This window comes from Natator depressus, chromosome 7 (assembly GCF_965152275.1).
Source record: "Natator depressus isolate rNatDep1 chromosome 7, rNatDep2.hap1, whole genome shotgun sequence".
Taxonomy (NCBI): domain Eukaryota; kingdom Metazoa; phylum Chordata; order Testudines; family Cheloniidae; genus Natator; species Natator depressus.
In genome coordinates, this window is record NC_134240.1 from 23,718,229 (window position 1) to 23,731,357 (window position 13,129).

Genomic DNA, 13,129 nt, shown 5'->3' on the forward strand with positions numbered 1-13,129 from the left:
GCCCCCTCAAATACCTCTTGGATCCCCTGTTAAAAATAGCCTGTTGATGTTGTCATGACAATCTGGCACAGGGTCTCCATGGAAACTCCACCATGTTGTATAATCACTGTGGCCAGAAACAGGCTCTCCACCAGCAGGAACTGTCTGAGGCAACAGTCAGAACTGTAGACCCAAGAGCCCCATCTGCCTGCTCATGGGCACCCTGGAATGCACCCAGGTCATGCCCTCCTCATCCAGAGCACCTCTACATTACCTCCTTCCCTCGCAGGCCCATCTGCCCTGGAGCTCCTGGTCTCCCCAGCTCCCCCTTCTCACCGGGTTCCCCTGGGTCACCCTGGACAAGAGAAAAATCACAGCAGAGAGAGGAGAGGCTGAGTCAATGTACAGCCAGTTAGTTACAACCCAGCACCCAGCTAAGAGAGCCCCAACCCACAGCACCCATGTGAACAGTGTAGAACAAGAGGAGCCCACCAACACACCCCACAGTAACCAGTGAGCCCCCCCGCCACATAAACAGTGAATGCCCAGAGGCACCTTCCCTCCCCCTCACACAACACAACACCCACACATGCAGGGCAGGGCAGGGCGAGCCCCCCCTGCAACACAGCATCCATGCAAATGGGACAAGAAGCAAGGAACCCCTCCTCCCATAGGACAGCACCTGCGGAGAGGAGCCCAGTGCACACACACAACGCAGCTCTCAGGGCAGCCAGGCAGAGGAGCCCTCCCCGCACCCCCCATCACCCCACAGAGCCATTACCTTTGGGCCACTCTTGCCAGTGAGGCCGACAATCCCCTGGTTGTCCGGAAAGAGAGAGGCTGTTATTGGTGACCTGGCTGCCTGCAGGGTCTGTGCAGCCCCCACTGGATGTGGTCTCAGGGGAGGCTGTGGGACACGGAGCAGAACTCGCGGGGCCTTGGGGACTGCTCCTGGGCCTTTCCATAGAGCCCTTCTTGCACATGGGTGGTGGGGGTGCGAGTCCCCAAATCCCTCCCCCACCCAGAGTGCAGGTGAGCCAGGGCCCCACACCTGTGCAGAGATGGGTTCCCACCTGTTCTTACAACAACCACTTTCATATTTACCAGTGGCTCTCTAGCCCTTTACCCACTACTTTGAGGGAGAGAGGGGCACAGCCCTGGGCTGATCGATGCCACCCCAGCAACCCTGGCCCGAAGGATAGAGACCAAGCAACTCCCTCCTCACAGAGAGCTCTGAGTCAGACATAATCCCAGGGACAGAGATGAGTGGGAGCATGGCCCCATGGCCCTGATAGCACCTGGCCCAGGATGCAGGGCACAGCCAGCTGTGGGATGCCAGCTACAAGGCAGGCAGGCAAGACTCACCCTGTCGCCCTGTTCTCCTTTGGGGCCAGGTGGGCCAGGGACACTGAATCCAGGGGGGCCCTGAAACAAAAAGAAAAGCAGGTCAGAGCAAGGCAGGCAGGACAAGCCCTTTCCAGGCTCCTCACCTGGCCAAGCTGTGGTTCTCTCTGCATCCCCCCAGCGATCTTACACCCAGAGAGGATGGTTTAGCCTGGCCTGCCCTCAGGGAGAGATGGATTCCAGCTCCCAGAGCACGGAGCTACACAGGCATGTTGGGGAGCCCCAAGCACAGGCCCAGATTTCAGACTCACCCCTGAAGAGCCTCTAAGCCACGGCGCACTGAGGGGCTACCTTGCGGGATGCAGCATTGGCGGCAGAAACCCTCTTTCCTACCCAGCTACGAGAGCTGTACCCCCCTGTCCCAGAGCCATCACCCTCTCCAGCGCCAAGAGCTACTCCGGTCTCCACTCCCAGCAGAGTCCCTGCCCCTCCTGAGCAGGCTGCTGGCTGCGGGACTTGGGCTTCTGCCCACTAAGTGGAGAACTGAGCCCCAGACTCACTTCAGCGAGTTGGCCCTGAGCCCGGGTCTCAGAGGGGACAGGAGAGATGGCTTTATCCCCTGGGCCCCCACTGAGCTGCCTGCCTCCGCCAGAGCTCCTGGCTGTGCTGACGGCCTAAATGATACTCACGCGGGCTCCTTTATCTCCTGCGTCTCCCCTGGGACCCGGGGCCCCCTCTGCTCCTGCAGGGCCTCTGTCACCCTGGAATAGAGGAAACAGCACCATCAGCCACACAGAGCTGATCCCCTCTGGACCCCAACACTGACCCTCCCCCCACCGGCGAGACAGAGCTGCTCATCTGCTTCCCAGGGCAACGGGGGCAGGCGGGGCTCAGGATAGGATGACACTAAAAGGAGCCGGCTGGACTGACCACAAGTACCTTGGAGCCGGGAGTGGTGGGGGGTGGAAGGAATGTGTCTGGGATATTGGAGAGAGCAGGGTCAAAGCTGCCTCTGTGCAGGTAAAGTTCCCAGACTGCCCCCAGAGAAGCCAAAGCCCCCTCTGCCCCTGAGCATGGGGGCTCCAGCCTGCCTGGCCTCAGCTTTCATTACAAGAAATAAGTTTCCCGCCCTCCCAGCTGCAGAGAGCCTTCCAGTCATGAGCTGAGCACAGCCACTGCAGCGACGGCTGCCCGCGTCTGCAGAGAGCCTGCTGCGATGACCCAGTGGGTGAGCGCCCCTGCCGATCCGACTGGAGCAGCAACTCTCAAGCCCAATGACCTCACGTGAGTGTCATCTCTAACTTTTTCACTGCTGATGATTTGAGCAGACAGAAGGGGATGGGAGTAGGAGTGACACCCTCAGGTCCTGAGAGTTGCTGCAGGAAAGGCAAGGCAGTGGGAAAAAGAGAGACATAGAACAGAGTGGGTGAAGAGGGGAACACAGGGCAGGAATATGGCAGCCTAAAGGAGGTGTGTTCTCTCACCCAAGGCTGACCCCAGTAACAAGGCACTGAGCTGATAACAGACCAACCCTAAGCTACTACACAGAGGCTGGCCTCTCCCCTCAACCTTTGGGAGCATCTCCTGGTCACTGTGGGAATGTGCCATCCTAACCAGAAACCCTGGCCCACCGAGCAGAATCAACACATAGTTGAGCTCGCCAGCCCTGCTGGGTAACTGCCCCCTTCCTGGGTCACATCAGCCACCACCATGCCACAGGCCCACGCCCCATGGCTACACTCTGCCCTGCCCTAACACACAGTGCCAGCTGGGAGTGCATCTTACACACTGTACATTTGCAAAAGAACTAAGAGAGGCCCCTCCCACGCCAGCGCCCCACTTCTGGGGACAGGATCATTTTCAGTTACCTTCTCTCCTTTGACCCCAGAGACGCTGGAAGCCTGGAGGAGAAACACAAGGAGAGAAACTGCTGAAACCTGTGCACCGCTCCCTGCTGGCAAGGACACACGGAGAGAGCCCTGCCTGCCCTTCATGGGAATTGCTACCTCTCACAGCCACCAGGGGGAGCACTTCCCCTTGGCCAGGTATCCACAGAAGCAGCCTTCTGCCCATTCCCTGGCTGAGGTCAGCACTCAGGAGAAGGGTGGTGGGGTACAGAGGAAGAACCTCAACTGCTGGGTGCAGTAGGACCCCGTAGGCAACACCCCACTCCCTGAAGTGAGTTATCTCTGCACCGACCCTCCCACAAGCACCAACGCTGGGGGCCATTGTCCCAGCAACGCGGTCCCATGGTGCCTCTCCTGCCCCTTTGAGGGTCAGTATCCACCCTACGTGCCGGGAGCCCAGTAACACCCTTGCTGGCCCTCGGGAATGCAGTTTCTGCCTGGCAGAGAGGAGGCCACTTACCGGCTTTCCAGGTTCCCCAGGAGCACCTTGATCCCCCTAAGGGAAAGAATGACAAAGGCCAGGGGTCAGCACCTTCCCGAGGGGCAGCAGCCCACTCTGCCCTGGGAGTGTGAGGAAGCCATCAGAGAGCCCCGCGTGCTGAGGGTCTCTCGGGATTAGTTGGATTTCCTTTGAGAACCATGGCCCTTCAGCTTATCTGCCAGCATGGCTCACTCACCAGCCCTCTGCACCTGGCTGAGCGCTGCAGGCCAAGGTCCCCATCGGACAGCCGGGGACCCAGCTGCCATTCCTTGGGCGTTACTTATTGACAAGGAGATTCCCGAGGAGCTTAGTGCCAGACTGGAGGGTTGCAGTATTGTTCTTCCTATTGCCCCACACCACAGACTTTAGACACTCAGATCCAAAGAGCGCAAGGATTCCCCTTCCCCTGCAGAGCTGGGAACCCAAGCCCAAGGGCACTGGGGCTAGTGCCAGAGACCCAGACAGTGACAACGGCCAGGAGAGTGCTGTTGCCCCAGCTGCGTGACAGAGCATCAGTGGTCCCATTCTCTGTGCCCAGTGAGCACAGATGGCACAAGTCACACAGGGAGGACATCTGCTTTCTGCCCTACCAGCTCCTCTGGCTGGAGGAGACAGGCTGGTATTGATGCGATAAGCCAAGCGGACTGCACGCAATGCCACCTCCCTCTGCAGGGCAATCCCAGCACAGGGGAGACACCTCCTCTCTAGAAAGAGCCATCTGGGGAATATTATTTCTTCTAAGAGCTTCTCCAAGATCCAACAGCCCTGTCCACCAGTCTTGCCTATCAAGGGGGATTCCCAGCACTTCTCTCCCCCAAGACCTAGAGCCCTTCCCTTCCTACCTGGACTCCTCCTCCACTCCTCATTTACCTCCAGGCACCCACCAAACGTCAGTGATGAATGCAAAGGGGCAGCAGTGTGGCAGCTGACCCCTTGTCTGTTGCATTAAGGACACTCTGAGTATTTTCTGCACTTAGACCCAGGGTTCCTGGCCCCTGAGGCCCAGATCTGTGGGAGGGACATTGACGAAGGCAACACTCGAGACGTGCAGGCCCAGAGAAGACACGCAGAGGAAGAGAACTCTCCACATTAGGAGCAATGTTGGGGGCATGGGGGGAAAAAATCAGTGCAGCTCAGGGGCGGGCACTGTCATCTCTCACTTCATGGATGCCCCACAAATGCTCTGCTCACCCCAAGAGCTGGCTAAGGGGCCCCGCAAGCAGGCAGGACACAGGCCATGTCAAAGGGTCCCTACCTTTTCCCCTCGCGGGCCGGACGGTCCTGGCAATCCCTGTTCCAGAGATTAGAGAGACAAGAGAAGCCTGTGAGAGAACTGGCAGTACCCTCGTCTATCCATGCAGGGAATGCCAGCCGCCCCAGAGACTCATGCCCCAGGCCAGAGCCAGACTGACCAAGAACCATGGATGGGACTCCAGCCCAATTTGTGCTGGGGCCCATTGCTTAGGAGCTGGAGGGAGGATCCCTGACCGCCGAACTCTCCCACTGACTCAGTGTACTAAGCCAAGGCCTCGGCAGGGCAGTTACAGGAGGTTCCAATAGTCATTTCTGCTCCTTCTCTGTCCCCTCCATCCATCCCCTGGGCCTGTCAAGCTCAGCGGAGGGGTAGGGGAGAAAAAACACAGTGCCAGATCAGCAGGGGGCGCTGCAGCAGACATCTCAGCACAGGCGCATTCCTGCCCAGGCTCTGCAACAGTGTGGGGCTGGCACTGCCACGTTCCACCTGGGCTAGGCGGGGTCTCCCACACTCACCTCTCTGCCTGCTGGGCCCAGGCGGCCTGGGGCTCCCGGCTCCCCCTGAAACAGGATAGAAGGTGTGAGTGGAAGCAGGACCGGCTCTGTGCACACTTGGCATTTAGAAGTGAGGAAGGGCCATCACACCCCCACAGCCCAGCAGGAGCCAACCTGCACCCAGAGCACACCCCTTGCTCAGCCTCCCCACCTCACCCAGTTCTCTGCTCCTCCCCCAACCATTCCCCGGCTGGGATCACACAGCACTGCTTGATCTAAGCCTCTGGCCAGTGCTCCTGCTCTCCTGAGCTGCAGGACGTGGGTGGGTTTGGGGGAAGGGGACCCTTTTGGTTGTGCAGAAGCTTCCGGCATCCTGACAGAAGCACAGAGAGCAAGCTCACTGACCCGCTGCATTGGCACAATAGAAGAGCCACTCTCCCCAGCCAACTGCTGTCCCTCATGTGCTGATCAGAGGGGGCCACAAAGCTGAACAGAATGAGCCAGGGCCATGGACGGGGCTGACCCAGCTTCTCTGGCAAAAGCTGTCCTGCCTACTACCCACCCCCAGCGATCGCAGGCCCTTGGCTGTGAAAGGTTAACCCAGAGCAAACCTACCTTTGTCCCTTCCGGCCCAGGGAGTCCGCGATCGCCCTGCAGAGAAAATGGAAAGAGAAAGGACATTTCAGCCGGGTGCATACTCGCTGGGGCCCCTCGGATAACCCTGCCCCCTGCAGCAGCACCCTAGCAGCCAACGGGCACCCTCTTTGGAGACCTGGTCGAAACAGACTAGGGCAGAGCATCCATCTTCTAGAGAGTCTTCTGCAGGGGTTTCGAGCTACATGGCCATAGCACAGAGCACAGTCCTGCCCATCCCAGGGCCCAGCAATCCACATCCAGTTTGTCCACGTCTCTAGCGCACCTGCAGACTGTGAGCCAGTCTGTCACTGGGGAGGCTGTTGGCAGACAGGGATGGTCCCAGGGAAATCCCAGCCTCTCCCGTTCAGGGCTCCGGTTTTCTCCATCACTTCTGGGGCAGAGCTTTGGCTTGGAGCAGCAGTAACAGGCAGGGGGCCAGAAAGTCCCAGGGGTGTAAACTGCAGACCCCTGTTCCCTGTGCAAAGGGAGCACTCTTGGGAGGTGGGAGCAGCAGCCAGCAGCACTCAGCCTCAGCTCAGGAGCCCTGAGTGTGGTGCCTGCTCCAGTAGGTCACCTGCTTGGTCCCAAACTCTCCTCTTGATTGGACGGGATGTCGTGACTCAACAGCACTGTCCCAAGGGCACAGGTGAGGCGCTGCCCGATACCCCTGATCCCCACAGCGTAACCCTGTGCTCCAGCAAACTCTCACCTTCTCCCCTGCTTCTCCGAGCTCTCCCGGCTGCCCACGGTCTCCCTGTCACAGAAGAGATAAGTGCATCAGTGTTGGAGGGCACAAGGACCACGCCCGGCGAGGGGACCTAGCTGGGAGGAGCCCCAGGGGCAGCAGAGGAGGCCTTCGGCCTATTTCATCCTGCAGAGTTTCCAAGAGGCAGGCACCACTGGGCGAGCAGCCAGCAGATGCCTCCTGGGGGGACCCCATGAGCAGAGTGGACTGTAGCAACTCCCCACCTGCATGGCCCTGCCTTCACTCCCCGGCACAGGAACACACAAGAGGCTCGTGGCCTCAGCAGCTTGTTGGCTCCTGCTGACTTTCCCCACTTGAGGCTGCAGTGCTCTGTCTCAGACTGTCCCTGGGCCATCACAGGCAGAGGGTTTCTGGCCAGGAGCCCATGCACCAAAGGCCTCGGAGCGGTGCCCCATCACATCCAGCTTCCCCAGAGAGTTCAGGGGGAAAGGCTCAGACAGGCGTCCTTGTTACAGGGCAGTGACCATGTACAGCGGGCAGGCCACTGCGTAATAACAATTCACACTCAGCACCTCCTTCTGGGATCTCCAGGCATGTTATCCCCATGGCCCCAGGGACACAGACAGCATCCCCCCCCGTTTAGAGGGGGAAACAGGTGCAGAAGGGAGGAGAAGGGGCCGTCCCAAGGTCGCAGAGCACAGGACTGGCAGAACTGGATACACCACCCATGAATCCCAACTCCCCGTCTCCACCTGAACCAGCCTTCCAGCAGGGAGGTCTCCCAGGACCCACCTTGCTTCCTTGTTCACCTGGAGGTCCTCTCGGGCCCTAGAAAAGCGAAGCAAGAATGTTACATCTCTCCACCAGGGAGTCCCTGGCAAAACCTGCTGAGGTGTGTTTTCAGGGGCACCTGGACCTATCTCCCTGCTTGATCGGAGCGAGGCGTGAGCTGGGTTGTCTAGGGGGCAGCCCGGTGGGTCAGTGGCTGAGGAGGTTGGAATCCAGGACCCACTCCCCCACTCCTGCAGGCTTAGCCTCCGACTTCCTCAGGATACCTGTGCACATGACTATTTCCTGCCCCTGTTCAGGCCCCATTGCCGGTGGTCTGAGCCAGGGCGTAAGCAGCCCCCCCAGCACTGCACCTGCTCTGTGCACACCCCAGCTGGAAGGCTGCTTTACCAGAGCTGAGAATGGGGAGGCTCCTGGCTGAGGTGGCTTTTAGGACTGCCATCCGACTGGTGTAAGAGCAGCCAGCCGAGTACGTGAGCTCCTCCACCCCTGGGGCAGGGCTTGCCAAGCTGCCATCCAGCTGAGGAGAGGCAGGGCTGGCTCTAGGGAGACAGCCAGCGGAGCGCTGGCCCAGTGGGCCTCATGCAGTCTCCGATTTAGAGGCTCTCTCCTGCCCTGCTTGGGGCATGGACTCACGGGTCTAATAGGCCTTTCCCAGCTCTGACCACATAGCCCTAGAGCGGTTCGCTGTTCCCCACTCAGGGGGCCTGCTATTCGAGGCTCCACAGGTGCTCCATGCCAGCTGGGTTCATTCCACTAGGGCATGGCTTACCTCCTCTTAGGGGACTCACCCGATCTCCTGGGTCCCCTGGGCGACCCGGCGGCCCTGGAAAGCCTTCTTCCCCATCACCCTGGGGACAAAGAGCAAAGGAAGTGTCCAGAAAAGACAAAGGCATCGTATCTCAGGGAACTTGAGGGGACAGGAGCCAGCGAGGATGGCTCCCTTGCTCCTCCAGGTTAGCAGGGTGGGATCCAGGGAAACGAGGTCACTACAAGCCACAGCAGTCTCTACCATGTGTGCATCGCCCTGGTCATGGCATCAAGTGCCTTTGTGCAGAAGGGAGACCAGAGCACAATCCCACAGCGGATTAGGGGGTGGGGGACGGCAGCAGATCCTGCACTAGCACAGCCTGGGCTTTCCTGCGACCGCTGCCTCTCACCACAGCCACTCCTCTTACCTTGTCTCCTTTCTGTCCTGGGGGCCCAGGAGGTCCCCGTGGCCCAGGATCGCCAGGCAAGCCCTGAGGCACGAGAGAGAAAGAAAGAGCTGAGACCAACCTGAGCAGCGTGGAGACCAGCCCTGAGTGACATGGCGTTCATGGGAAGCCAGCCTCAGTGCAAGGTTAACACTGCCCACATCTAGCAAGGGGGATTTCCCTTTCTATGGAGCCTTATTCTGTGTCTTCCCTAACTCATATCCCCCCCTAGTCCTCCTTACCCCACTTCCCCCGCACCGCACACCACCAACAGAGTCACCCTCACCCCATCCCCACCCACCTTGCTCACCCATGCATCTCCACTCCCAGCCCTGGCATGGCATGGGGAGGTACTCACCGGGGTGCCTGGCTCTCCTCCGGGAGGTACCCCATCAATCAGCCCTGGGGGGCCCTAGAGAGAGAATCAAAGGGAGCTCAGATATCATGTCACACTCCTACTACCCCTCTCACCCGGCTATGCCCTGACGGCCCCATGAGCTGGCTCTGCACCCAAACACAGCCCCTCCACCCAGGGGAGCGTGTCTTGGCTCAGCCCTGTGGCTAACTGGCTGCAGCTCCCACAGGCCAGCTCTCCACAGGCCAGCTCCACAATGCAGAGAGCAGAGCCCGCTGCTGCCCTGTCACAGCATTGTGGGACCCCACCAGCTGGCATGAAGGGGCAAGTGCTGCTGAGTGTCACAGCCTGTCAGCCTCCCCCAGGCCAGAGCGCAGCACGCAGGGGAAGAGCCAGGGAAGGAGGAAGGTCACTTACCCGCTCCCCTCGCTCGCCTTTCGCCCCCTGCAAGAGGAAATACACAGGGTTAAAGGGAGGGATTCCTGCACCTGGCAACCTAGTGCCCCCTGGGTGGCCCTGGGAACGCAATGTTCAGTGGGCTTGGTGCATTCATAGCCCATGGCACCTGGCAGGGAAACCACAAGCAAAGATAAGCTCAGCATGATACCCACTCATCAGGAGCAGCGTCAGAATATCTGGCTTGTGTGTACACACCTGGCCAGGGGCCACGGTGGAGCCACGTGTGCACGGGTGAGAGATCCACAGGGACACACAGTGTGCACACGTGGGGGGATGACGATGCACATACAGCAGGAGGCAGCAGAATCAGGGTGGCAATGGGGGCTAATTTTCATTGTGGGGGCGGATGTGTTTCCACCCCTGTAGCCAGGGAGGGTGTGAGATGGAGCATCCTGGGGAGATGGAATGCCTGGAGGCAGGGGCTGGAGCCGAGCTGGGCGGGGAAAGGACAGCTGGGCAGAGCCACATCATTGAGGGGACAGAGAAGGGTTGTTTCCCTTCCAGGACAGGACCCACTAGCTGTTGCATAAGAGCAGCAGCCAGGAAGGGGAAGAAGCAGCCAGGCAGGTGGCTGCTCTGGGTGCCCGGGGTAGGGGTGCAGGGATTCCGTGCCACCGCAACTGCCCTAACCGTACCGCTTCCTCAGCATGCCATGTGCCTCCGATGCGAAGGTGAGTGCCTGCCCCACCACCTTTCCCCAGCCCCGCTGCTGCCCAAGCCCCAGGCACTGCCGGAGCTTCTTCTGCAGTTCAGGCTTCTTGGTGCACACCCCAACCTGAAACCTCAGCCCACCCCAGGCCAGGCGAGCTTACCACAGGCAGGGCATGGCTGTGTGGAAGGTGCTGGGGCAGGCTGCTGTATGCATGGGGTGGGGTGGGAGCTGCATGCCCGGGGAGGCAGGACATGGCAGGGCCTGCGTGCATGGAAGGAGCTGTAGAGGGGTTGCATGGGGGCTGCCGTGCGGGCGCATGGTGTTGTGGAAGAGGCTGTGTGTGCATGCACAGGGGAGGGGGCACGATGTGCCTCAATCTAGCTGCCCGGGGCAGGGCCTCTGAACAGCTCCTCCCAAGCGGGAGAGGGAAACACACCTTGACAAACTCTCCGGCAGGTCCGGATGGCCCTGGAGGTCCACTGGGCCCAGGAGGTCCTGGATCACCGACTGCTCCTCTAGGCCCAGGGTTCCCAGGCAGGCCAGGATTTCCCTAGAGAATCAGAGAGGCTCCATCAGTGTTCTGTGCTGGGGAGAAAGCGCACCATGGACCACCCACCCTCCCAAACGACACCCATATTGAGGAGGCCTGAGAGGGCAGGATCCATAGAATAAGAGCTGAGCACAGATCTATTCAGAGCAGAAGTGCCCTGGGAGCACCAATCCTCGTGCAATCGGAGATTCATTGGAACGCTCTCGGTGCCACTGAACGGATTCCAGAGGCTTACACCACGGGGCGGAGAGATGCAAAGCCCCCCCTGGAGTCCCACTGTGGGTGCCAGAGCCCTGGGCTACAGGACCTCTCCTTTCGTTCCTGTACCCCAATGACCACACAGTCCAAACCTGCTTTCTATTACGTACCGGACTCCCAGGCTCCCCTTTCCGGCCAGGCAGCCTCCCTCCTCCGTTCACAATCACCCCTGGATCTCCCTACACAAAACAGAATGCCAAACATCAGTGCACCAGCCCAGCCCCATATACAAGCCTCAGCTTCTCTGGGAGAACACATGGCAGCTGTACCAGCGAGACTGCACCACGGTTCAGGACAGGCAGCGAAGAAGAAATCAGGGAAGGCTGCACAGAGTCACCAGAGCTGGACTCTGGCCAGGACGTGGAGGTGAGCACCAGACTCTTGGGCAATGGGCCAGGGGACCGTTAGTGATCACAAGTGGCCAAGAACTCAGTTTTATGACTTATCCAGCAGCACAGTGCCCTCGGCACCAAGATCAAAGGAGAGCAATCCCTATTGAGTTGTTCATTGGCTCTGGAGTGCTGTGGAGTCTCCGCTCCAAGCATTGAGCTGGATCCACCCTGCTCAGCTTGGGAGCACTGCTGTGACCCCAGTATGACATGTGTGTAATTTACAGGGAGATGTCTAACTGGATCTAAGGTGGAAGGCCTCCCTCTTGCCAAGGCCAGAACCTGCTCACGGCAGCAAGGTCTGGTAGGGCTGCAGGACACAGAGCTTGGAGGGATCAGGGGTTACATAAAGTTGGGGGGAGGGGGAGGCTGTGGACCACCCCACATGGCTAGGCACCGGCAGAGGCTGCTGCAGACAGAGCTCGCTCTCTCTCTCTCTCTCTTTCCAAGCGGAGCCTTTGGGATTGCCCTGCTTGGTGGGGAATCCAAGATGGTGGCCACATTAGGCAGCACTGGACGGGATGTACCTCTACCTACCGGCTCGCCTTTCTCTCCCCGCAGCCCGGGAGGCCCCACTGGGCCCTGGTCCCCCTGGAAGGCAAAAGCAACAGTGAGCAGGGGTGCTCCAGAGCAGGGAGCAAGGCTAACGGGGAAGCAGGAGCTCTACGTACCGGGGACCCTCTGAGACCAGGAATGCCTTGTCTACCCTGAAAAAAAAAAAAAGAAAAACCAACAACAACAAGATGAGGAGCATCCTCCAGCCAAGGGAGCAGGAGACTGAAGCCGAGAGAGGAGGTACACACGTGGTCTGCACGCCATGCATGGAGGAAGATGCAGACACAGGAACAATGGAGCAGGGTAACCGCTACAGTCCATGGCACTGAAGTTAGCCACCACAGGCAGGAGACAGCACCTGGAAGGGGATTGACACAGGGGACAACAGGGGCAATGTGGGTCTCAGAGACCCATTTAATTTGGACTTCTGCAACCCTTGTTACATGGGATGAAGTCAAGTAATAGCTCAGTGCTGCAAAGCATCATGGGAAGGGGGATGTAAATCACTCGGCAGGCAAAGAACAATGGTAAATATGGCCCAAGAGGAGGAACTAGGAGGAATTACTTACCGGCTGGCCAGGGGAGCCAGAGTTGCCAGGGCGACCAGGGCTTCCTGGGATCCCATCCACTCCTGGGAATCCCTGGGAACAGAGAGGAGAATAAACCAGCAGGTCCTGGCTCTGCTCTGGCCTCACCATTCCCAGCCTGGTTCACTCCCCAGAGTGAAACCCATTTATGTCCAAAGTCACCCCAGAGTGCTGAGCCGTGCCAGGGCAGCCACGGGGGCTGAATTTCAGACAGGGCATCTCGGCTTAGAGGGTCCCCTCAGCTGGCATTTGGCCAAAGCTCTCACTACAGAGCCCCATTTGGACTTGCTTTTAGCTCCCCAAGGGATTCCATGGGGATAGGATCCCTCCTGGGTCCTAGTGCCAAAGAAACCCCAGAAGAAAGGGGGTTGTGAAAGATAGTTGCATCCCCAGCACCGCCAATGGCCCTAGTACCTCTGACCCAGCCTGTCCATGCCCCTGGCACCCAGCACCGCCAATGGCCCCAGTACCTCTGACCCAGCGCTGTCCGTGCCCCTGGCACCCAGCACCGCCAATGGCCCCGGTACCTCTGACCCA

At 59.4% G+C, this 13,129-nt stretch overlaps 1 protein-coding gene across 1 annotated transcript in view; it reads right to left on the bottom strand.

The window, feature by feature from the left end:
- Window positions 1-13,129, bottom strand: part of COL7A1 (collagen type VII alpha 1 chain) — a 109,756-nt gene that overhangs the window by 56,432 nt on the left and 40,195 nt on the right. Inside the window, exons 35-54 of the mRNA XM_074959608.1 lie at window positions 12,575-12,646; window positions 12,122-12,157; window positions 11,988-12,041; window positions 11,172-11,240; window positions 10,690-10,803; window positions 9,560-9,586; window positions 9,146-9,199; window positions 8,770-8,832; window positions 8,383-8,442; window positions 7,595-7,630; window positions 6,806-6,850; window positions 6,076-6,111; window positions 5,482-5,526; window positions 4,967-5,002; window positions 3,691-3,726; window positions 3,192-3,224; window positions 2,013-2,084; window positions 1,345-1,404; window positions 761-886; window positions 254-334 (exon numbers count right to left, since the gene is read on the bottom strand). Of these exons, the coding sequence (XP_074815709.1) occupies window positions 254-334; window positions 761-886; window positions 1,345-1,404; window positions 2,013-2,084; window positions 3,192-3,224; window positions 3,691-3,726; window positions 4,967-5,002; window positions 5,482-5,526; window positions 6,076-6,111; window positions 6,806-6,850; window positions 7,595-7,630; window positions 8,383-8,442; window positions 8,770-8,832; window positions 9,146-9,199; window positions 9,560-9,586; window positions 10,690-10,803; window positions 11,172-11,240; window positions 11,988-12,041; window positions 12,122-12,157; window positions 12,575-12,646 (1,155 nt within the window). The remainder of the gene's footprint in view (window positions 1-253; window positions 335-760; window positions 887-1,344; window positions 1,405-2,012; window positions 2,085-3,191; window positions 3,225-3,690; window positions 3,727-4,966; window positions 5,003-5,481; window positions 5,527-6,075; window positions 6,112-6,805; window positions 6,851-7,594; window positions 7,631-8,382; window positions 8,443-8,769; window positions 8,833-9,145; window positions 9,200-9,559; window positions 9,587-10,689; window positions 10,804-11,171; window positions 11,241-11,987; window positions 12,042-12,121; window positions 12,158-12,574; window positions 12,647-13,129) is intronic.